The sequence below is a fragment of the Manduca sexta genome, chromosome 25, assembly GCF_014839805.1.
Source record: "Manduca sexta isolate Smith_Timp_Sample1 chromosome 25, JHU_Msex_v1.0, whole genome shotgun sequence".
NCBI classification, from domain to species: Eukaryota; Metazoa; Arthropoda; class Insecta; order Lepidoptera; family Sphingidae; genus Manduca; species Manduca sexta.
The window spans coordinates 14,418,620-14,445,230 of record NC_051139.1 but is presented as its reverse complement, the minus strand read 5'-3'; the positions used below and the strand labels follow the sequence as shown (position 1 = coordinate 14,445,230).

At 36.1% G+C, this 26,611-nt stretch overlaps 1 protein-coding gene across 1 annotated transcript in view; it reads right to left on the bottom strand.

Moving 5' to 3' along the window:
• Nucleotides 1-26,611, bottom strand: part of LOC115441491 (kinesin-like protein KIF21B) — a 77,309-nt gene that overhangs the window by 26,533 nt on the left and 24,165 nt on the right. The window contains 1 exon segment of the mRNA XM_037442732.1: nucleotides 25,274-25,502. Coding sequence (XP_037298629.1) covers nucleotides 25,274-25,502 — 229 coding nt within the window.

Here is a 26,611-nt window from a genome sequence, read left to right as displayed (position 1 = left end):
AAACACGTTTCATTAAATTGCAACATATCACTATATATTATAAAATTTAATAATAAATGAACTAACAAAAAATCGTAGTTTGTTTTTGCACAACACAGATATAATACCAAAATCATGGATAAAACTATTGCTAAGGGCCTAGCTTTCTTCCGTCACATCATCTTAATATAACTATTTTTGACTTGGGGTGGAGTTGGGATCTAATAAGGTACATAGGTATATATAGTATATATAGTAACCTACAATTAACTGGAGACTTATAAAACAAATTCAAACATTTTTGGATCAAACGTGAAAATGTACTAATCCGAATTCAATTTGTTTGACAGGCATACAGATAATATCTTGACTGAATTATTATTTGGCACCGCTCTGAAGTCTGAAGTGTCTGAGATGTAGGACGAAGTAATATAGTCTTCTGCTCAGTATTAGCCCGGAGTTTCGAATTTGTTCCCGATATGGTGATAGATTCGCTTCCTCTCACACAATGGTACTGAACACACATGGCGAAAAGTGGATGTTCGGGTTGCACTTCTGCATACCCCTTTGGCGACAGAGGCGTGTTCTCGCCTGTGCGTTTATTTTTTGATTTTTTTTTTGAGCCCGGATCGAATTAAGAGATTGGTATTCACTCATTTCAACCGTAAAATTATTAAGGAAAATGTAAAAGTTTCATTTTCAGTCTAATTAACAAAACAATTAGTAATTTTAAGTACAACTGCATTAGAGTATTCTGAGAATATTAGCAAGTCTGTTATAGAAGTGCGAATAGTGAAACGAATCCGATACCGCTTAGTCATTTGTTTTAGAAAAAATATGTCCGCGTTGCTTATTACCTAGTAATATTTTTATAGCACTCATTGAACGTGTCGTAAGATTAGTGGCCGGGTCTAAGCTCAACAAGGTCCAGGATTTAATTTCCAGTTCAAGCAATCAATATTTTGACGTGTAAAGTTACCCACTTAATAATAGTCTGGAGAAAATAAGGTTGGGAAATGGGGGGAATTTCGGCCATTCCCACTAGTATTATGGAATGTACTAGAGAAATTGCCAATTCAAGTCTCGTTTTTTGTTAATGGTCTCGGGTGAAACAGTTTTATTATTGATAATGACTTGCATAAAATGTATTACAATATCATATAAATCTATTTGTAGAAATCAATGACATCTTTAGTCGACAACAGTAACTCGCGACGTTGACAAACATCGTACGCTTAAACACTAAACAGAACGAACAAACAATAATGTTTGTCCGTCAATTATCGTACACGCACAACACCGGCCATTTTGTATTTGTCAAACAAACACATGTTAGGGAAATTCTAATTTGACTGACATGAAGGCTGCCGTGATAATTGGCAAGGTGACATGAGTACACAGTCTTAAGTTTCCATCTAGGACATAATAGAAATTGATTGTTACTTTTAATATGGAATTTTAAACTGTCGTATTCAATAAGCGATTTCAATCCTAATCTTCGAACCGACAACAAAGTTAAACCAATCAAAATACGTCATTTAAAAGCATGTCAAAAAACTTTGTTCTGATTGGTCGAATAAAACGATGAATCGAAATAGCCGTATCCGTTTATTGAAAACGGTGAGATAGCATAATTTCTGACCATAGTGGTGGAAAGCTGTCTTTTAATATGGTGAAGGAAAATTATGGCGGTAACATGTTTTTTTTTATAAACACTGCAAAGGCCTTAATCGTACCTTGTAGAGCACGGTCTGTATCTACCCCACTAAAATAATTGGTTTCTGAATAAGAGGATGTAAAAAATCCGGCCGACCTGTCCGACACAAACCAATGAGTTGACAAGTCGAAATGTTTTAACCAATTTAAATGTGATATCCGCAAAGGATATCGTTTAGTAATTTCCTGTTGTATAATAGTGTTCTTATAATATCTTCTCCATACAGTGAGTAGTGTGCAGATTTCTTTATTCTGGGCATGGAAAATAACCCAAATAGACAGCAAAATACACAGATAATTTTTTTTTGATAATTTTGCTGGTGGTAGGATATATTTTATATCCGCCTGGATAGCGACCATCATATACAACGTGATAAAACCCGCCATAGTGACCCACGTAAGTGCATCGCGGTCCGGGATCAGCCTGTGAATATTCGGTTCCAAAAGGCCGGCATAATTGTCTCAACTGCCGAGGGGTAATCATCTCTCGTCAGTCGACATTTTATTGGACCCCGCACCACTTACCATCAGGTGCCGTGGGGCTATTTTCCGTGCAGATATCAAAATAAAACAAATATATCATAACCAACCATACAATATGCATGGGGATAAGCCAGATTTCCTACCAGTCATGCCTGTCACATCCTAAGAGGCCTTACGAATGTAACACCGCCGTGTCTGTTTTACAACTATTATAAGTCTATGAAGCTTCATGTTTTCTGGATATGGCTTCTGGTAATTCGACACCATGAGCAATACGATGTTTTCTTGAAGTAATATTAGTGGTGAAGCTTTTGTAGCTTAGTTATTTAATAACAGACACTCGCGGCTTAAACCACGAGAAAGTCGTGAGCTTTATATCCTATTTCACACCCTTTCAGTTGTTATTACCAATTATATTGCTGTCTATTTGATGTGTGGAATCAGTCCCTTAATTCAAATTTGTACGCTTTATAATTGTGACAGCCTGCAAAAATTTGAACACACTACTGCGTGGTGGGGAATTTTTGGTGCATTTACTATATACAGCCTAGTGGCCAAAAAACTCACCACGCGGCAGCGTGCTCAAGTTTAATAAATATATACATTTAGTGATACGTCTATTACAGGGGTAGCCAACTTGGTAAGACCCAAGATCTGCTTTTCACTGATGATACTCTGTGCGATCTATAAAGCTACATCCATCTTGGAATCTTTAAATGAAACAACATAGTTCAGCACACAATTTATTATTATTTTGATTAAAAATGATACAAGACGATGCGTGCAGCGGTTAGTGATTAGGTATATTGCGCGGTCTGTTCTACGTATTTATATTTTTATCTTGCCACGATCGACTGGACTTGTCGCGATCGACCGGTTGGCCACCCCTGGTTTATTATGTCTTAAAATAAATTATTTCAGTTTATTTTATTCATTTTACATAATTATTTATATGGTACTGTTGTTTTAAAATCAGCGTTCAGAACACGTGTTGGTTATTACTTTTCTCATGTTTTTTTTGCGTTTTCGTTTTATGGTATTCATATAACCTTTACAATATTTAATGTAAGTTGTGGTTTCCTGTAACTAGGTAGTTATTTGATTCTTTAGTTCTTAATGTATCCTCCATTGGCGATCTAATAAATTAAAATAAAATGTTTATCGGCTATTACAATCAATCCTATTATATGAAGCTGAAGAGTTTGTTTGAACGTGCTAATCTCAGGAACTAATAAACCGATTTTGATTTATTTTTACTAATAGGGAACATTACTCCTGAGTGCTGTCGGCAACTTTTTTTTTATGGAAAGACGTTTTCACGCCGGCAAAACTACAGGCAAAACCAATACATAATACATAGAAATAGAGATTACCTTCATCATCCTCGTGTGTCCGCTCTTGGCTTGCCGGCGAGCCCGACAGCCACATGACATTACGCGTGACATTACGCGTGTCAGAGAAAAACCAACCTTATTATGTAGTATATAAGGTTATATTCCCGCGACACACGTAAATGTCAATGTCACATTGAGAGGACCCAAGAGTTAATCAATAAGCTACCCGATTGTATCAAACAGTTATCTCATTTACAACATTACGTATTCATACAGCATCAACTTGCTATCATTACCTCGATCGCAATTACAACATGAATGGTTTATAAATGTTGGTTTGTTTATAAACACGATTGATTTAAATGCACGTGCTGCAAATAAAGCAAACAATAAATATTACATTTGCATTGTGAGTGCGGGGATATAGGAAAATAGTAAACCAAGGAAATCTAGGTGATCTATAAATATAAATAATAATATCAGGCCTGTATTATATACTGTCCCACTGTTGGGCACGGGCCGCCTCTACTACTGAGAGGGATTAGGCCTTAGTCCATCACGTTGGCCTAATGCGGCTTGGTTGACTTCACACACCTTCGAAAATTCCTATACAGAACTTCTCAGGTGTGCAGGTTTCCTTACGATGTTTTCCTTCACCGTTAAAGCAAGCGATAATTCACAAAGAATACACACATAATTTTAGAAAAGTCAGAGGTGTTTGCCCCTTGTGTTTTGACCTGCGGACATTCGTCTCGGCAGTCGTTTTACAACCAACTAAGCTATCGCCGCTTTTCGCCGGTGTGAGCTAAAAATACAAAATGGGCAAGGCACCCCCTATTACTATATGTTTTAGGCACCCAGGCGGACTTTCACATATGAAAGACCTATGTGAAAGTCCGCCTGGGTAGGTATAAGTACCACCAGTAAAATTACAAATAAAAACTTAAAAAGAACATTTAGCATAACGTGATGTTGCAAAACAATCGACATTTAAAGGGCTGCATCCGATTCAGTATGCAAATGATTAAGTTTGTCTTTTATACTACTCCAATCCCTTTTGAAGGTCGACTGTCGACTGTCGGTTTCATCACGTGTAAATTAGCTTTATAACTGTTTGTTTTACGCGTTGATACTTGGATGAGTTTGGGATTAAAATGTTTGAGCGTGTAATGACGTCTTCTGAGGATGAGTGGTGAGCGGAGTGGAGAGTGCGGGTTTGATTCCCGTACTCAAATAAATGTTTGTGTGAAGCATAAATGTATTTTACAAAAATTACGTCTTAGTGTGATGTTGGAACTATGTGAGTGTTGGATAAAACTTATTTGTCATACTATATATATTAAAAAAATATATCAAATGGAATCGATAAATTTCAGTGCAATGTGACTCTGATCTATTTAATTAATGTGACCCTTAGCATGAGGTAAATGGTAAGCGGTTTGCTCGTTCTCGTTCGTTCGTTTGTAGATATAAAATCGAAGGTATGGTAAATACAAGAGCTCTTCTTTTAAAGACAGAGAAGTGAGTACGGATCAAATGTCGCCGAGAGATACCCATAATATTATATACATTAATCAAAAAAATTAACAAAAAGAATTAGCCCGCGATCTCTAATCCGAAACAAAACACTATCCAAAGGCAAAATCGAGTTACAGTTTCTAAAGAATTTCATCAAAGATGTTGAGAATGTTGTACTCAAGGTGATAAATTCATATCCGACAACCGGTCCTGTTTGATTTGTTCAGTGACAATTACATAACATCATCATGGCGTAAGCGATGGGCTTCGAGCGGTATTTGGCAAGAGTAACATACTAAAAGTTGAGAGCATTACAAAAGTAGCAAAAGGTTAATTTTGAAGAACAGTATTTAATAGACCTATCAACACACACACGCACGCACGCACAAACACATGCCCACGCCTTTTATCCTCTAAGGAGTAGGCGAAGGCGCAACTGGTGCACACACTTTCAGTCGTGTGTATTCCGTCCCAAGATGTGAGGCTGACTTCCTGACTGATGTTGTCATATCGCGCACAATTTCAGACTCTAAGCTGATAGTAGAAAAACCCAATATCACTTTGCCCGACTCGGGGATTCAGAGACCACTCCACCGCAGTCGTACTGTAATACAACTATGACACCGAATCAGTCTCATATATTCAAAATATTTTGGATAATATTGTTACAAAAAGTAATCATTAATATCAATACATCTCCTCCATGCATTCCATCCATTGCTTTTGCGCTTAAGGAGAATGAGGCACTTGGACCCTTGTGATTTACAGTTAGGGTGACATAACAAATAATTGCCCTTAGGAAAATTAAGTCCCTAGTTCCTAATGTCCTCCGCCTTTATTCAAGATAGCGGTCTAAAACATAGTCTTTTATTAAAACGCTAAAACCTAACCTAGAGACCTAGCTCTAAGTACACTAAGAATAACGTTTGATCACGTTCGTGTGATGTCATACACGCAAAATGAGGCGCCACGCAATAGAAACAGATATAGCAACTGCGCATATGTACAGCAAATACATATTTATTATTATAATTACCGTTACGCAACACTGTAAAATAACCTTAAAAATACGGATATAAGGTATGGTTATGCTATGATTATCAGCCAGAAATAAGCAAAAAAACGGTCTATATTGGACCTTATGTTCAGTACAAATGTAGTGATGATCACCGGAATTTTATCACCTTACACAATGTCTACTGCCCCTGGTATTGATGTCGGAACGAGCATGATGAGTGTTTAATAAACTTCGTGTGAGCTTGATGCACATAAAGTACTAGTCCATCCATTGACATATATACTATAGACACGAACGTTCATATAAACTATTTGTTCAAAATCTGGAATTAGAACTAAATTTCGCTGCAGCGCTAAAACATCAAACGTCGTTTACCCAAACTTTTAAAATGTGCATCGCTAAAGCGCTTTAAATAGCTGTCAATAATACTAAAGTCAATTTGAATGGATTGCAATTCAATTCAGTTCAACACAGTGAGTGTTCGGAAAGCCACATCTAGTACGTAGTACATATATATCGATGGGTCCATTAAACTTATTAGAATTAAAATATCGTACATTTCAACGAGAAAAATTGTATATGCATGGCCGCAAGACATTACGATAGTCTAAAATAGGAACAAGTCCTAAAATATTGCACAAAACAAACAAATCCTATTTGGAAGACTACATTAGCAACATTACGATATAAACACTGCCTACCCAAAAATTTACATTCGCAAAAAATGCCATTCACCTACGTATAATGTGAAGCGTGTTTTCAAACTTCATTGAGAATCGGCCGGTTCGCATACAAGATTCCATAAATGTACATATTGTTTAAAACCAGATAATCCAGATACGTCGGTAATTTCATGCGCGTATATCGTTGACACGGTAATCGGCTATAACAGCTTTTTTTACGGTTGACAGTTCGAGAGTGTTGTGGCTTATTTACCAACATTGGCTGACATTATTATTATAAAGATTGTTACCATGATCATCATTTTTATTGTCATCGTCATCGTGGCCTAGCCTAAATCTTGGTAGTTTTTTTCTAAATGGAACTTCAACAGGATTGCGGATGTTTATCTTCTCAAACTGCGTGCCCTGCTCCTACTTCTCTTTCTATGCCACTTCCTTCTTTAGAGTTGTTGCAGGTGCTATCTTACTAACCCAGAGTTGTTCAGTAACTCGGGGGGTCGCCGGTGGGCAGCAGGAGGCTATCCGCCTTTAGTATACGCTGTGCATGTTTAGCACATTGTGGTGACCCCCGGGATGGACGGCAGCGTGAAAGGTAGGCCTCATGCTGCCGTTGACGCTGAGAGCGTCTTTCGGTTGCGCGGGGACTTCTGAGCCCAACCCCCACCTCCCCAACTCTCCCATAGGAGACGGGCCACACCAGGCGGCACCGCACGGCGGATTTGTCAGTATCCCATCATCATCACCAGCAGTTTTAATAAATAATTCCCAGAGCTCTCCAGTTTTTTTTATAAAGTAGCGAAAATTTACGACGTCTTCACCTACGCTTGAAACAACCATTTTAAATCTATACTATTATATATACTATTATATAAAGCTGAAGAGTTTGTTTGTTTGTTTGTTTGAACGCGCTAATCTCAGGAACTATCGGGTCAATCTGAAAAATTCTTTTTGTGTTGGATAGCCCTTTGTTAGTGGAGTGCTATAGGCTATATATCATCACGCTATACCCAATAGGAGCAGAACAGTAATGACTAATCTCAGGAACTACCGGGTCAATCTGAAAAATTCTTTTTGTGTTGGATAGCCCTTTGTTCGTGGAGTGCTATAGGCTATATATCATCACGCTATACCCAATAGGAGCAGAGCAGTAATGGCTAATCTCAGGAACTACCGGGTCAATCTGAAAATTTTTTTTTGTGTTGGATAGCTCTTTGTTCGTTGAGTGCTATAGATTATATATCATCACGCTATACCCAATAGGAGCGGAGCAGTAATAGCTAATCTCAGGTACTACCGGGTCAATCTGAAAAAAACTTTTTGTGTTGGATAGCCCTTTGTTCGTTGAGTGCTATAGATTATATATCATCACGCTATACCCAATAGGAGCGGAGCAGTAATGGCTAATGTCAGGAACTACCGATTCGAACTGAAAAATTCTTTTTGTGTTGAATAGTCCTTTGTTTGTGGAGTGCTCAAAGTCATATATCATCACGCTATACCCAATAGGAGCGGAGCAGTAATGGCTAATCTCAGGAACTACCGGTCCAAACTGAAAAAATCTTTTTGCGTTGGATAGCCCTTTGTTCGTTGAGTGCTATAGGCTATATATCATCACGCTATGACCAATAGGAGCGGAGCAGTAATTGGAGCAGGGATTGTTCCTCTTAAAAAGTTCTAAAAAATATATTATAAAACAAAGTCCCCCGCTGGTTCTGTCTGTCTGAACGTGTTAAACTCAAAAACGACCCAACGTATTAAGATGAAATTTGGTATGGAGATAGTTTGAGACCCTGGGAAGAACATAGGCTCCCGGGAAACTACTACTTTTATAACGGAAAACTTTAGCCTGAAAAACTTTATAACGCGGGCGGAGCCGCGGGCAAAAGCTAGTTCATTGATAAATCAAATCACTCCAATTTAACGCCTTCAATGTTTACAAATGATCTATATGACTACATTTGTAACAACATTCTATCGAAACACCTCTGTATGGAAACTTGTAAGAATCGCATGTATGTCTGTGTTTTGAATCCGTAAACGGTAAAATATGGGAGCCAATGCCAATATTAAACTGATGTTCCTTTTTTGTTATAACTGGCTTTGCTACTAAATTCTTTAGTTTGTAATTTTATTTGCATTGTTTTCTCCCTTTCATAATATATCTAAAATTTTATGTTCTATAAATGTTGGAATTTAGCTTCGTGATACACGATAGAATTAACAAATAACCCATTGTATTATATTATGTAGATTAATGAAACATTAATAAGGCACGCGACGAAAGCATAGTTTTACGCTAGAATATCGCAAGCTAAGAAAACAATTATAATTACACCGGTCAACACGATTTTTGAGTCTGGCTCCTGAATGTGAAATTTTGGTTTTTCCTATGTTACAAATAAATAAAAAAATAACTGTTCCGATCAAAGTTTGCTTTTGTAGAAACTAGAGCAATTTTACTGAGTTTCAAAAAACATATACAAATTATTATACTTTCTCTGTAATTTTATTTCAAATTACGATAAAAAAAGTTTTTATTGAACATCAAAGTCTTTTTTATACAAGAATTATGACTAATAATAGCCAACAAATAGAACATAACAAAAAAACATGTTCAAAAATGATTTTTTTTTAATGGATCTTTTATGTTTGTGTGCGTATTAATCCCCAAATGTAATCTCCCATCATACTCTCGTTGTACTGCCCTTGGTAATGTCGTTCAAAGTCCATCACATCTTGGTAAAAACGTTCTCCCTGCTCCTCTGAATAGGCACCCATATTATCTTTAAATTTGTCCAGGTGAGCATGTAGCATATGGAGTTTAAGGGACATTCTGAAGTCCATCAATTTAAAACTTTCAAGCACAGTTTCAATGAACTCTTCATAATTGTCGACTCTGTGATTTCCAAAAAAGCAATCGACTACTGCTTTCAGACGTTTCCAGGATTATTTTTCATGAGCAATAAGGAATTTTGTGAAATCATCGCTGCTCATTATTTGTTTTATTTGTGGTCCAACGAAAATACCAGTTTTAACTTTAGCTTCAGATAATTTGGGAAAAAATCTCTTTAAATATTCAATAGCTTCAAAATTATGATCGAGAGCTTACACAGATTGCTTCATTAGCCCTCACTTTATATGTAACGGTAGCATCAATATATATTTAGGTTCTACTATTGGTTTCACTTTCACATTATATTTTCCAATTTGAAATTAACACAAGCACCGTGAGACACCCTTTTCTTATCTTGATTCCGTATTTTGAGGTTATAATAAGCGTCATAGGCTTCGCAATGCTTCAAAATCGTTGCCAAAGCAAATTTTTTGCTTCTTACTTTAATAAATTCACCGAAAATAAAACAGAATTAATCAAAATCATGTTTACACTTTCTTGGTGCCATTTTCTAACCAAGTACGACATAAAAGTCGGTTGTTACAACTCAAATATACTTTTTTTAAATAGTAATAGACTAGTAAACACTCACTACTGCCGTTCAGACATAATTCACAATTTGCAATTAAAATGATCAAAATGCTACCGCGCCTATTGCTCATAAGAATCAATTAAAATCTTCAAAACGTACTTATCAACATAAATCAGACAAAAGCAAACTTTAAGAGTTAAAAATGCATATCCGAGTGTTTTTCGATGTTTGGAATCAGAATTCAATCATTAGAACAGAAACACAAAAAAAAAATTTTTTTTGTCGACTTGTATTATTGACGGTATTTCAACGGGTTGTATCTGAAAACACACGGATCCTTTGGACTTTTAGTCTAGAAAATTCTTTTAAAGCCAAAGTATTTGCAACCGAAAGCTTATAAGATTAAAGTTACCAAAAGGGAAATAAATCCAATATTCAACTAGAGCTTTGCTGCTATATACTCTTATAGAATAGATCCATGAGCCCTTTCATTGTCTTCTTCAAATACGTCCACATACGTACCATCAGGAAATCCATAAACAAAGTGTTACAAATGAGGTAGACTGCTTTGCCTATATCAAAGTATAATGAGACGTGATGGAAGTTTTACTTGATTGTACATTCATATTTGGTATTCAAGGTGAACTATGGAATCGATATGTGATAGCGCAAGCGTGTAAGCGTGTTTATTTTTTGCATTCACGCGTTCGGTTTATGGACACTGTTGACGTTTCTTTGGGTGTTAATTATTGTTTTGGGGGTGTTAACTAGTTTGACAGATATCCAAAAGAAATCCTATTTGACAGGCAATTAGTGTGCCAGCTTATTCGTTAGTCTTGTGAGTTCTGAGTTTTGTAGACAAAATATAAAGACGTGTGTTTCATTTACGTTGCAATGACTAGTTGGAAATTACTGTGCAGCTCTCCTGTTGCGCATAGAAATTGACTACAAGCTGATTGAGATTGTCAGGAACTGAATAATTTACTCTCCTTTCTGGATCACTAATCCTTCTCTTTAGAAACACCGATTTCTTCTAACAGTATGGTGTTTATGAACAATAGTAAAAATTATCATCAGCTGATCTCTTTACCCTACTTCCCTTAATTTTTTTAAGTAATCCAGGTTACTAAACTCATGGCGAAACAGGTCCGTGCGACTGATGCGTAACTTAGCATGAATAGTTGGTATTTGTGCCAGTATTGTTCTTTTGTCGGCGGCATGCCGAATGTGGTGGACGTTTATGGCACTCCTCAGTCTTATATGGCGGCGGTGCTCTGTGATCAGTATCGGCGCACGCGCACGTCACCCCGCTTCCTACCAAACGTTAAGGTATGGTTCTAAATACCACAAATTGCATTGGAGATGAGATTGAAGGCAATGATAGTGCAAATTTTGAATTCGAAAAAATGGTGCATTTAAAAATTATTGCACACAAAATCATGTCATGATGTCGTCATTCTATAGTTACTGAAGCGGTTGCGATCGTGTTCGGAAATGCACCTTAACAGAATATATAGCCAGGAGTTTTGCAATCATCTCTTAGATTACATTGCAACAGTGTTTGCGGTAAAATACATTTTATTTTGTATACACGCAGTAAGACCTCGTGCGTTGACTAGAGTATCTATTTTCAGCCACAAATAATATAAGTACAAATGATAATATGTAACAGGAAGATAAAATTAAACACCATGAATATGAAGATATTACATCTATAGCAATAAACACAAGAATTATCAGTATTGAGGAGATAAAGCCCTAAGATATGATTATTTTACTGTAACAAAAAATAATTAATATTTGAGTAATCTACTTTTCCAACCGCGGGAATTGCACTTCTAATCCAAGAAATCAGACTACCGACCGAAGCTGTCCTTACAAAACAATCTGACATTTGAACCTCAAAAGAGTATGTAAAGCCACAATTACTTGCCCCGGCGTTCATCAAAAGATTATCCATGACAGGCAGGTGCGACAAATTCACACACAAAATCAAACCTACGACTTCTCCTATTTAGTCTAATTACATTACTACTAAACTTATAGACCGCATAAATCTACAAAGACAAATCTTACAGTAACCAAATTCACACATTATTTAGTTAGTCAATAGTACCTAAGCGCCGTGTGAACTGAGCGTCTGTGTCATGCGCAAGCGCTCTTTGTCTAACCACCAGCTTATTAGGAAAAGGAATGTTTCAACTAACGAACAAGGACTGAATTAGCTTCGTGTATTTACAATTTACCTTTAAGGGACATAAGAGAATGCACGCTATTCGGGAAATATGCTGTTAATCGTGCGGGTGACATGATGCAGACCGAGATGGTTTTAAAGAGTTTTATCGGTGAACTGATGTTGTTTTACGTAATTTATAAATAGGTATGAGTCAGTATTATCCCACTTGCTGGAATTGTGCCCGACAATTGAGCAATTAGCAATAGGATCATCTCTAATAAAAGGATCCTAAGATAGGTGAAAGGTATGGTTGCTAATTGCTAAATATCTTGACCTGAAATAAGCTCTTTACAATACTTACTAACCTACAAGTGCCCAACAATAATTAATTCATGGCGTACACCACGAAAATCAACGTGTACGATCAGAGACCCATTAATTTGAATTTGGGTCAGACCGGCCGCGTCCGTAGAATGCCTAATGTTCTAGACCGAAATAATTACCACCTTGCGACTTGATGTAACAGTTAGACCACCCAAGGTACAGGTTGAGGTGTTTGACCTTCTGAGCCATGCAGTGTACAGATCGCTGTGTTGTGACAGGAGTTTAAATCATGAGTTAGGATGATGTTATTTCGGCTCAAAAGGCTTTTAATTCTTCTGGAGTCTGGACTGCGGAAAGAGATTCTTCATTTTTAAATGTTCATTATAGAAAAACGGCACAGAGACTACACTGCACCTATGGAATAGTTGAAATAGAGTATTGACCAACGAGACGATTATTTCTCGCCAATGGACACAACTATGCTGGCGGTTTGAATACAGTATTCCATAATTGTATATAAAGAGAAAACTCTACACTGTCTAAATGTCTAGTGGACACAGTATCTTAAATAAATAATTTGAGTATAACCTAGTTACTAGAATCATCAACGAGGTCCACTTCAATGGTTCTCTTGCGGTCAAATCTTATGAATCCTTTTATCTATCGTATCCATGACTGAATCAACTTCGATGTATCTTTTAAGAATGTTATTCTGTCAGTAGTGTTTAGGTTCCAGAAGCATTTCTCGGGTTCTCGTACCGCGAACATTCGCAACGCCCTAGAGGTAAATTTTCACAATGTTACAATCGATATGGATATCGATTGTAACATTGTGAAACTCGGCATGCACTTCGCGTCATATCAAATAATCCATTATTTATTAAAATAGAACACATTTACGTATTGTTTGCTTATTCCCAAAATAGTTTATCTAATTGGCATTCCAGAGACAAACCACTTGATTTCGGATAAGTGCAATCGACGATTCTTATAAACTTATCAAACATTCTATTGTGTTAGATTAGTGCGATTATTGCTAGATAAGATACATCGGACGATGCCGACGTTATTGATATGTCATTTCGGAATTAACGAAAAGATTTTGTTTACTTCTTGTTTTAAATATAGTGTTTACAAGTAAGTAGCCAGTGTAACTACTGGACATGTTAAGACTTAATATCTCATGTCTCAGGATGGCGAGCGCAGTGGAATACCAAACCATAGATTGTAATTCAAATTGTTGATGTTTCTACTGTTTATGGGCGGTCGTATCGCTAACTATCAGGTGAACGGCAAGCTCGTCTCGTCATTCAAAACAATAAAAAAAGAAGGTATTAAAACAGTGGTTTTATTCGAGGGGATATTTAAGACCGAAATGAAAAAGAGCAAGAAGGTAGACTGATAAATACACAATAGATTGAATTTGGTTGAAATAAAGAAAAGAACGCTTTGTTTATGGCATATACTCTGGACAATTATGCAACAAGGTTAACACAATTTGTTTGAATTATTTAAATAATCCAATAGAACTCAAAAGAAAAATTATACGTAACTAGAAATTATCTAAGATAAAAATGATTTACGAGTTTAAGTTATTGTATCAAAGATATAATGCCTTAAAGTATTAATAACGTTTCATTGCGTAAATTATATTTAAGATAATAATTAATATCATTTAAGATAACTAAGGGTGCTTTACATCTGTATTTTATTGTTTCACCTCACTTTATACGCCCCACAACATAAACTTCCAAAGGAATGGTTAATTATTCAACGGTTTACAGCTACTATAAAAAGATAAGGCATATAAAACGTACTTCCACGGTACTTGCAAAGTTATTAAAGATTTCTTGAAATACTATAAACGCAGGTATTAGAGAGCAACCTTATCATTTAAAAGTGTGTTGGTTCTAAGGAAATGCATTCGGAATTTAAAATTGGGTACTTAGTGAAATTTTGGGCATTTCAGGAGTCTCCCTCTCTGGCATTTCTAGTTTCTTTACTTGATCGGTACTAATAGGGTGCAAACTAAACAATTCATTCACGCTGCAGGCAAAACTGTTCACTGCGTTATTACTAATTTCTCTGTCTGATGTACAAATTAGACCTTAGTTAGTTATATATATGATTTCTTATGAAAATATGGTTTAAATACTATTAGTAATACACAATATTTTAACCAAATTACTAACAGATAGTTATCGTTCTTATAAACAGCACATCACATAAAACTACAAAATGTGAAGCACTCATTACAGTTCAGAATTACTTAGGAATCTAATAACAAGTACTTGAGTACGTGCGTTACCATAATGGGCCCGGTGGTGACCGTTATCAGCGCTATCTACCTGCAGCTATCTCGCGATGGTGGGATTACGATGGTATCACCACGCGGCGCCGCTGACTCACACCTGACGTACTCTCGTATATGGTCATTTGCGGTTGCCAAGTTCAGTTTTTGTTTTAACGCCTTCGAGCATAAAGGTTATAATGTGGCACTCGGTAGGTTCAAGTATCTTATTAGTGAACACGACAATGTACGTTACGATTAATCGGTCACCGATTTATCGTGTCTGATAGCTTCCGAAACTTGAGCTCGTTTCGCCTGTATCTACATTAATAAGTTTTCTTAAACCGGGTTAGCTCGTTTTATTGTTATTAGAACGATGTGGGAATAACAGACAGATGATACCCTACGCGACTGATCATAGAGTCTATAATATTGAGTTATTCCTGTTTTTAATGTCGGTAACGTACGGACAGACTCGGTGGAAGTTTAAATGTTACCACGGGATGACGCATGCGCTCGTATGTCCCATCATATTACATTACTTATTCACTGCACCTCTCTTCATTTAGTCTTTAAAACAATTGCTGTCTCGCTTACGACTGTCTTCATCATGTAGATTAGGGATTACTATACGAATAGGCACTTTAGTTACTCAAGAATTCACTTCAAAGTTAATTCCGCCAATGGATACGATAAAGGGCCCGTCGAAGTACCGGATATCCGCCGATAAGTCGGACGATAACAAAACCCTATTCTATTTGCAACAATAGGCAATACATAGACAAAGCGAGAGGGACGAGTTGACCCACTTGTATTGAAAAGTGAAAACATCGTTTGAAGACCAAAACTTTGTCATTTTATTGGTTATGTAGAATATTTTTTAGGATTTTTCAAAAGGAACTCTTACCGGATTAGAATTTGTCCTTTTGTCTTTCTATCAAGACCTTTTTATTCAGGAACGCATAGAGCTGTAAAGTTGAAATGTATATGAAATAACCTACTAAGACAATGGTCTTTTTCAGTTGTGAATGAAATAAAACTTGTAAAATAACGCGAACAAAAGATATGACCGCTCATATCGCAATTTTGTGATTTCACAAGAGAATCAAAACCTATGTGTAGCGTACAGCACATTTAAAGGAAATAATCTGAAATCCGTAAATATGTAAAAAAGGAATTTACTAATACAAACTTATTACTTGCGTGTTGCAAGTCAAGGGACCAAATAATAAAGTTAAGTTTGAACTTGTATATATTTAGACACCTCAACTGCAAGTTAGTACGAAAGCCTCGGTACGCAAGTTAAACTCGCACTTATCTTTTTTTTTACATAAAATTATGACTATCCAAGAAGTCGCTCGCCTGTTGGCTGCCGCAACTGTCTTTTTACAGTAATAATAAGTAACACACATGCGCAGAACTGCGCTTGTCATCTTCAGATGCTGGATGTAAAATATCATGTGAATAAGCTGTGACTAAGATTTTTCTAGAGTAAGAAAAAATAATAGAATAAGAGTCTATCCGGAATTATCTGAGACAGCCCTACATGTGCTACAAAAGGCAAGCTAAACGAGTTTGTAGCATCAATGCTTATGCTCGACATAACGCACCCAAGAAATAAAAATAATAGAAAGCGGAAAAAGAAATATTTCCATTGTAATTGAAAATTCCGAATAACTACATATAACAGACTCCACCTTTCCACTGATCAAAAATACATTTTTATGGAGGTTAGTCCGGACTCCGGGCGCTATTTTCCATTTCCCTTTGTAAATATGTACCGATCTGTTCTGTTCACACTCAACAAAGGCCAGACCCAATATCCATAAGAATAATCCTTAATAGAAGGAATATATTGGACAGCCGTTTTATGTTCAACAAGTAACTCAATAACATTAAAGAAACTGCAACAGAATTTTTTAAGTATTTATTAAGTAAGGCGAAATTTATAACACATATTTAAAGTAAACTATGATAATTTTTGTCTTATCTAATAAGTATTAACAAAACAATATTAACTTGGTGTCTCATTAAAAGTGAGTCCGCTTGGTAATGTAAAACCGCAACGCCTATTTCTACCTTCAAGCAGCATTGTACAAACATAGTCGTCCTCTGCTTTAAACGTCATTTTAACCAGTATATTTACTGGGCACTTTGATTTAACATCTATTTTCCTAGATGGACGAGCACAAATTCTATAATATACTTTGTAATTTGAAGTTCTGGTGTTCCTACGATTTATGAGTCTTGAACCATATCATCAAGCAAGCGTCAAGTCCCTCATGATTAGTAAGACAAAACCTCCAAAAACTGCAATACATTTATATCATCTCATCATCCAAACAGAAGATCAACCCAATGAGTCCACAAGGCCATCGCACTTCTCAAATCTCGTTGCAATTTGTGTAATCGTGGCGCACTAGATTTCGTGTACGGCATTAGTCATCGCAACGGGACCCGAGGAAATTATTTACGAACCGGCCCACTTCCACCGGATAATAATAGTGGAGATGACACAAGACGGTTTGTGCAGATTCGATGGGCTATTGCTCCGTGCTTTGATGTTTAATATTAGAACGGTGACGTATTTGTAGCTATTGAACTATAAGTACGTCATATATACGTATACATAGATAGAGTTCATTGTAACTATAATGATAATTTTCATAATATTTTTAAAACAGTGGAAGTAAGGTATTTATTAGTCACAAGCTTGTACCTTAATTTAGTAAAAACTGTTCCTTGGAAAAAAGTAACTTGTAACTCAGAAACAATATAACTTCCATTATTAAATAATTGTTCAGAATCAATCGTTTCAGATCTTCAAGTTGTACTTCTAAAATATTACTATAGATACGCATATAAAAGGTGAAAAAAAATATCTACGGTAGAAAAGAGCAATTACGAAGTTAAGTTAAAAATAGTATGCACTAGGGAGCAACCAGCATGGGCTAACTAGCAAGATGGGGCTCTTGCAAATACTAGCAAAACTAATAACTTGAACATATCCGTATTAGTATCGAAACAAATTGGCATCGACAACGATAGTGATAGACCATTGATGTCTCATACCGAACGCATCATAAGGAAATCTGTATGGAAACATAACGGTTTTTTCATAACAACCATACAAGAAAATCCGTTAATTAGATAAATTTCAAATTCCATGCACCGCTACATTAACCCAAAATGCATATTGAGTCAAAGTTTTGAGAAGTAACATCGCATGTAAGCTCACTTCCCGCAATTGTTTGGGACAAAGAAATTCGTCGCATAACAAAATTGTTAGCGTGAAATCTGCTATAATTAACCAGTCATCACCCGAAAACTCGTCCTTTATTACGAAACTCCACAAATTAAGATCTCACACTCGCTCGTGCTTGTTTTTCTGACAAAAGTTGACCTAAATTAAAAAATCATACGACATTTTCATTGCTACAAGCTATAGAATGGTTTTGAAAGAAATAACACATGAAACAATGGCTGCTTACTAAAAGTCGATTTTCGTTATTAATATTACAATTACATAAATGTGTTGCTTTGTCCTTTTAAGCAAAAATTGAGCAAAGGACGACAAGACAAACAGATATACATGGACTGAAAATTAGACTTATTCAGAAATATCATCGTCCTATCGAACTTTTATACCAAGATGAATCCTCCTAGCCGAATTTCGGCCACGGCAGCCAATCTTAACAGAGATCCGCCAAGTACACAGGAGATATTATTGTGCAAAAGTGTGTGCATTGACAGGTGCACTCTCTGTTCCTTCGCTCTCATAATACGGTGAGACGGCAAATCCAACATGATCGGAGAGAGATCAGCCAGAGAAAATCCAGTCACAATTATCTTGGGCCGACCCGGGATTCGAACTCAGGACCGCAGTGTATTCGTACTCATACCGTGTACAATTCCAAATACGCCACCAAGACAGTCATACTTAGATATCATTTATACGCCGGTGGACCGGCTTGCTAAGACTAGTACACTATTTTCTGATAGTCAATAAATAAGGGCTCCCCCACAAGAGTCGAACAATGCAAACATACCAGTCGGCCGCTGGATGTTGATATAACAAATATTTGTCCAGCCGCGGTTCCTGGACATGACATTACTAATCCCGTTTACTTTAATGTGGGAGGTCTCCCCATACGGCAATGTAATTGTAATGTCGGTAATCAAAGAATTAGATCATTGTAATTTAGAATATGTTTTTAAATAATTATCTAAATTGAATGTACTATTTCATTAACGATTGAATGATTGAGTGATTGTATTTTTTATGTCATCTATATATTTTTTTTAAATATTTAGTTATAAATTCCAATGGATGAGCACGAATTACTGACGTCACTGCACCTTATGGCAAGTAAAGTGCTGTTTACAAAATAATATCGGTAGTCGAGAGGCTTGCGATATAAGACAATTGGCAACTCCGGTGGCCTGCTTAATTGATTCTTCACGCTTCACTAATTAAAGGAAAGGAGGAACATGTGAGCCGGTACTGTTTAGAGCTACAAGGTGTTACTGACTTTAATATGTTTTGGTTTGATCTTTTGCAGATAGAAGTCTTTTGAGGTTCTTAATTTTGAGCATGCATCAATCCAGCTATATTAACTTGTTAATCTTTATATGATTTAGTAATGAAGCAGTTTTCTATGTAAGCGGTAAGAAATCATGGACTGATACCTGAACATAACACCCAATAAACCTATAGTCCAAGAGGAATTGTACATTTATTGGCAAATTTTAATAGGATTTAACTAGATTTATTGAACAAACAGTGAATATTAATACAATCCTCTCATGATATGTAATTAACAAAGTGCATAATTACCATAGCGGCACTGGCAATCAAACACGAGTCCGTGTGGGAGGTCGGCAAGGACCTGCGCCCGCGCCTTAAATTAGTGAGGTAACCCGAGATTTATATCGAAATCGGATTTATAATTACACGTTGTATCGATTATTGTGTTTATCGTGTCATAATTTGCAATTAAATAGCTGTTATATATATATATATATATATATATATATATATATAACAGCTATTATATATATATATATATATATATATATATATATATATATATATATATATATATATATATATATATATATGTAGTAAGACAATGGTAAAGGTGTACAAGATGCTCAGTTAGCTAACAGACATGCTTCGAAAAACCCACTAACCCTTATACAACGAACTTTTGATTACGCGGTAGGTTAAGAATCAAACCTAATCATGTGGAAACGGAGGTAGCTTTTACTTATTGAAATGTTTATATCTATACATATTATAAAAAAGTACCTTTTTCTGTCTGTCTGCATCAATCTATGTATCGATTTTCTCAAAATCTAGTGAACGGATTTTTATGAAATTTGATTTGGAGATAGTTTAAGACGTTGGGAAGGTTATAAGTTACTTTCTATCCCGGGAAAACTCATTCACACGGGCGAAGCCGCGAGCAAAAGCTATTAAGCAATAAAAGATAGTTTTATCAATATGCAGATATTATGTCACAAAGCCAACGTTACAAATAAATATTAGTACCGAGCAGGTTATACAGTGTACAAAATATGAGATTAGATAAACAAATATACGATAAAGATCGTGAGATTTCAATATTGCAGAGACCAAGGAAATTGGCGCAAACAGCTGGATATGATTAAAGATTTTCGCACCGACTTAATTTTTCTCCGTAGATTAAACAATAATCATTAATTGCATCCGGATGTTCAATACATTACAAACAATAATACTAAACGTGTGATAAAAGAAAGAGCGGCAAGGAAATAAAAGCGTTATCACAAGAAATGACAGCACCGATTGACAGCATCCGCATCGACTTCCACCACAATCGATTAAAGAAAAATCGATTAATCACTGCCTTCGAAGTTTTTACATGCAAATCACCGTCAGTTGTCATTGAATTGTTTTGTTATGCTAACATTAATTATACGAGGATGTGGGTGTAAAAGAATTTGAACAACGATCCCCGGTTGATAACTAGGCTGTGATTTAATACGTATAATGAATTCTGTTCCCTTTGTGTACTGTAGCGTGTGTATCGTATGGCATTATGATTTCAACAGCAAACGCTACTGTGTGTATTGGTAAAGATATATGTTTATCTATAACATCTGAAGTGTTGATAAGTTCAATTAAATATGAAGAGCTATCAATTATTGATTCGAAAACATGTTATCTGGATAGTCAAATATTTAGGTAGTTTTGCAAGTCATAAAACAACTTCTAATCGATTGTAGTCGGAAGTAACAACTTATCAATATTTTAATAATACCACAAAGTGGCAGAGCGTCTTTGTATGCAAATTCTTTTTTGTATTAATACAAAGTATTTAAATTTCTGTTTGCAAATTAAAAAAAAATTAATATGCATTTCATCTCTGGTGTGGTATAAGGATGTTTACGTCTGCTTTCGGATTATCTAACGAATCTACTAATGCATTCAACAATGGTACTTTTACATTCGAGTCACGAGCGCAGGCGCTAAACGAATTAACACGTATTCGCGACGGATCAGTTTTTATTGGTCAAAAGTTAAAGTGGTGTGACGGCTGTTTGAAAGTGCGTTATCTGAAAATGTAAACATACATCACGCATTTGTCGTCGAAGGGGTACGCAGAGGCGCAGGGCACCCACATTTCACCAAATGTGTTCTGTCCTATGATGTGATAGGGGGCGAGCCTATCGCCATATCGGGACAAATTCCAGACAACAGGCTGATACAGAGCAGAAAAACCCAACTTCAAGTATTATTTGAATTGTTTTTCATATGTATGTATTTTTAAATCATTTTCTTACGCCTTGTGCTAAAATAGCCATCCTTTTTCGTTTACATTAAAATCACGTACCATATTTGCAAGACGAGACTAATAGAAAACATAGCATGACAACCACATATTTTACCGGTTATATTATATTCTTGTAGGTGGTTAGTCGGTTAGAGTTATGGAACTTTAACAGTCTAATAGCAGGTTACGTTATAAGTTATCACATAACACATTTGAATATTTCACACCTATGCTATAATTTTCATATATTGTTGTCTGGTGGTTTTCTGTAATATTTGATATCGGTATTTGATTACAACGATCGCCTCTGGTGTTACAGAATCTAAGCAGTTTACGTAACATTCTTTCTTTATGGAATTTCTTGGTTGTTATGTCGTCTGAAATATGAAAAGGTCTTGATATGTGAGCACTTTGTATGTGGGTATAAAAATGGACGGAAAAATAAACTATACTTGTGGTACTGTCAGCAAATTTATTACTCAAATAAAGCCAATAATTGAAACCATAACTAAACCAACCAACCCAGCACTACAAATTACTCCGATATTATACACCTTACCCAACTAAATAGGCATGAAATTACAATTCCCGATTTACAAGCAGTATTCGCAAGAAATGGGTCGGAACTGCGTCAAATTGGCCGTGAGCCGCGGGAAGGACCGTTTGACTGCTCGCTGATGATGCAGCGGAACGCGCTGAACCGTGATGCGACTCGCAATTAGGGAATTAAACAGGCGCGAAGCCTTGTCACTAATTTGTTTGATAGCAAGAGGTCGAGTTACATTCGCGAGTTCCATAACTGTTGTTCCGTTAAATGGTTTTGTAAAATTGTCTGCTTTTCTTTGGCGTATCATTACACTGTGGAACACTTTACTTTTGTTATTCCTCCTTTCTTTATTGAATCTTTGAATATTTGGAGAACCAATAGACAGATCAGCATAGTCATACTAGTCATCAAGTTACGTTGCTCGTTAATCAACATTTTTCTTTAACTTTGCAGTAAGTTATTTTGCCGTGTCGGGTTAAAAAAAAGTAATAATAGTAGCGAAAACTTTGGCCGAGGAAAAAATAAAGTTGGTTGAATGTTTTCGAAATGAAAGGAACCGTCGAAGCAGCACAAGATTTATAAATGTCAATAAGATCTTCGCTGGATAGTAAGATATTTTTTTAAATTTTAATGATTTGACTAGATAATGAATATACATTTCTTTTTTAGAAAGTATATTGCCTCATATTGTTCTGTATAAATAAAGATAGAGAATTCACACAGCGCCATCGATGATAAAACCTAAGATACACTGCGCCTATCTTTATATTGTCATGGGTTTTAAAGTTTATATAAAGGGCATAAGGTTCACTGTACCCATGAACGTACGCACGGAAGCAACCGCGACAGTGAGTACTGCTACAATTTGTGCGCACGCAACCTCGGTCTGGCGTAGAAGTGAGCACGCGATGCCCCTATGAATTTCACATTTCTGACTATACCGTTAATTACTCACGGGTTGTATTTGTACCTTACTATAATGTACTTTCAGATTACATTATCATTTTAGCCTGTAAGTAATTCTTTGACCTGTAGGTTATAGGTTTCATTTTTCTAAGGCTTAGGGTCTTGACTGCTGTATTGAATATTCAGTTACAGTCAGATATTATTAAACCGTTAGGTCTATCTGTCGAATTTATTTTCTCTTTGACTTACAAGTCGGGTCATCAAGTATATTCGAGTGTGATTTCTCATAATATTACGAACTGTCCGCAAATAACTTTCGCTTGAAGCGAGAGCTGAATTCAAGTGCTCTCAACTATTGCTGTATTAATAGTATTCAAAATTGCACTGAATCATTCGGTCAAAAGAGACTTTTGTATAAGAAGCCCGTGAGTTTAGCTTCGGTCCTTATGTAATGCACGGTTGTTGCGTATTCATATGATTCTACTTCCTTATTATACTAAGTATAAAGAATAAGTTGTGAAAGTTTTTTTTTAGGTAATCTCACCGATTCTATAAATTCTTTCACTAATAGAAAACTACATTATGCCTGAGTGTGAAAATTGTTTTATTTTGAATTAAATACAATGTCATGATCTTGTCTTCTTTTTGGAAAAAAAACGTCGAGCGAATTCGAAAGCAAAGGCTAGAATAGCTCAAATAGCTGGATTGATTTCTCTTCCTATATACCAAACTATATTTAAATATAGCTATCCTTTAATGCCAAAAATGTTTGTCACATCCAAGTTTGTGAATTTGTTGTTTCTTAAACATTTCTAAGAGGACGCATATACGCATACTTGATTATGACAGAGTGATAGCAAAATTATAATCAGTTTCCTGAGTAAATAAAGGCTATTTTAAGTTGCATGCATAACTTGATGTTGATGCACTTGCGTAGTTTGATTGATGTAAGGTGCGCTCTGACCTTCACGGTGTTTTAATAGAATTGTTGTAGTAACTTTATACTTGGAGTTGTGCGGTGCGTCTGCGGGGCTAAAGGTGCCCGCTAATGTACTTGGGTTCATAAATATAAATATTTACCTTGTATAAACGTAGTAATCATGGTAGTTTTTCCGTACGTTACCAAGACAGAACACACAACAACGGTGCATTGAAAAACCAAAATAAGTCAATGTTGCAAAGTCTTGAAATGTGTTAGGTGTGTTTTTAAATATATATTTCTTTTCATTTTATATTCCTTAACTATTAGCAATAGGTCATACAATGTCCTTGAATGTAGAAATGATATAAAGACCTAAGAAAATACTGATATATTTAGTTGTTAAGACCATGAGTCTCACAATGTCCTCAAGTGTAGAAGAGATACAAAGACCTAAAAAATACTGATAGTTTTAAGGAGATCAACTTTAGATACATTATTTTTTTTTTATTATTCCTGAAGCAGATTCATCTTTTGATGACACTAACGCTAAGTACCTCCAGAATGAAGATACCCGTTGTCCCCGCACAACAATCGCTCTCTAGCCCCCACAGACATATTTTTAGCAACTGGGTCAACAATGGTCTTGCCATTCGTGTGGTACGACTCCGGTTGCTTGACAATGGCTTCAAAGGCTTTGAATTTGATAAGTGTTTTAATTTGTTCCAAAAATGTAAGCACTAGGAGGTAGATCAGTCTCTGTAGTAAAGGTTAGTGTTGTATGTGATTATTGTTTGGTTAGTAGAGATAAAATAAGGAAATCATTATAGATAAGGACTTAACAAGGCTTAAAAAGGCTACGCAATTGTTTGATGCCTGCAAAAAATATTGGTCTCTTGTTGGATCAAAATCCTTAACCAATATATCGACTCGACATTTCTACTTATGTACCAAGAATGTGCATAATATTTTGTCATCCTGTACCGTAGCCAAATCGCTTAGTAAAATGTTTGTATATTGATATATTGAAGAACTTACTATAGGTTTGTTGATATGTTTAGTAAAGGGCATCGATATTTGATTTTTGACTCTCGCCAAAATTTCAAAATATCGTAAATTGTTCTAGCTGTTACTAACCTGTCCATAAGCGAGTACAGTCGCGTTGTAGCCGTCGAGTGCCGCCTCCACCAGCTTCCTGACGCAGGTGTCGTATACCTCCTGCTGCGAGGTGCAGGGTTCGAACGCGTAGTCGAAAGTGAACGCACGTTCGGTGCCCAGTGCGACGCCGCCCTCGCCCGCTGGCCCGCCTGCGCGTGCGCATATGCCGCATCCTTCTAGAACTTCAGCTGGCGTTTGCGGCCGGATCCTGCGGAATAAAGTTTTCAGTCAATTTATGGTTGATAATTTTTGTTGGACAAAGGCTGGAGTCATGGCGGCCTAATTCGCTACGATCCTAAAGGATAACTTCAGATCGAAAGTGAACAGGAAACAATACAAAAAAAGTTGGATGTCACTCTTCAGATTTATTTTGTTTAGTTTCTTACCGCTGATCAGAAGTTACAGATCGGAACCGTTTATTGAAATTGACCAAGAAAATACTAATAAAATAGTTTCATTCAATATAGGCTTTATATTAAATAATTGAAGATTAATATCTAATTCCGTCTAAAATATTGCTCATGTTTTTGCACGTGTAATTAGAAATCATAACTAAAAGCAAATAACTTTACATCAAATTGATAGAAACATCTATCATTTTCAACTTAAGCATCGGCAATCGGTAATTATTTTCTCGTTAGTTATTGTAGGAGTCACTGATTGCGCTCGCCGTTGACGGAATATTCATATCACCATTACTATGAAGCAGTGCAATTAACGGCAGAATGGTAAAATAAATAAGATACATTAATATCCATTTTTCTTCCTTGTAGCCTAGATCTAAGAACTATTTTACGAATTTCATCGCTGTTTTTTAGATAAATAATATTCTCCTGACGTTTCGAAAACTCTGCAGCCTTCATGGGCACCGAGAGGGGGCGACCCTCTATAGTTAAATAGTTTTATTTCGATGTGTAACATTCGCGTAAACTTAATAAATCATTACTCTTCTATTCTTCGACCTGTTAATAAGAGTCCCGACATAATTGGTTCAATAGTTTTGAATGTTAGCATTGAATTCCTGAGTTCCAATACCACGTCAGGCAATGTATATTTGTGACTCTGGAATCAAAATATCAGTTTAATAATAGAATTTGTGTTCTATGAGGTGAGAGTTTCGATCCTTATCAGATGAGATGAAAATATGCTCGGTGGTATTTAGGCGAACTAGATTTTCCCAACCTTTGGTAGTTAACGGCGTGATGGATACTATGACCTATCAGCTGGCTGAGGAACAAATCACCTACATCTTAAACACAGTTGCCATGCATATCAAAAGTTGACACTGTGCAACACATTTCAATGAGGAACGGATGT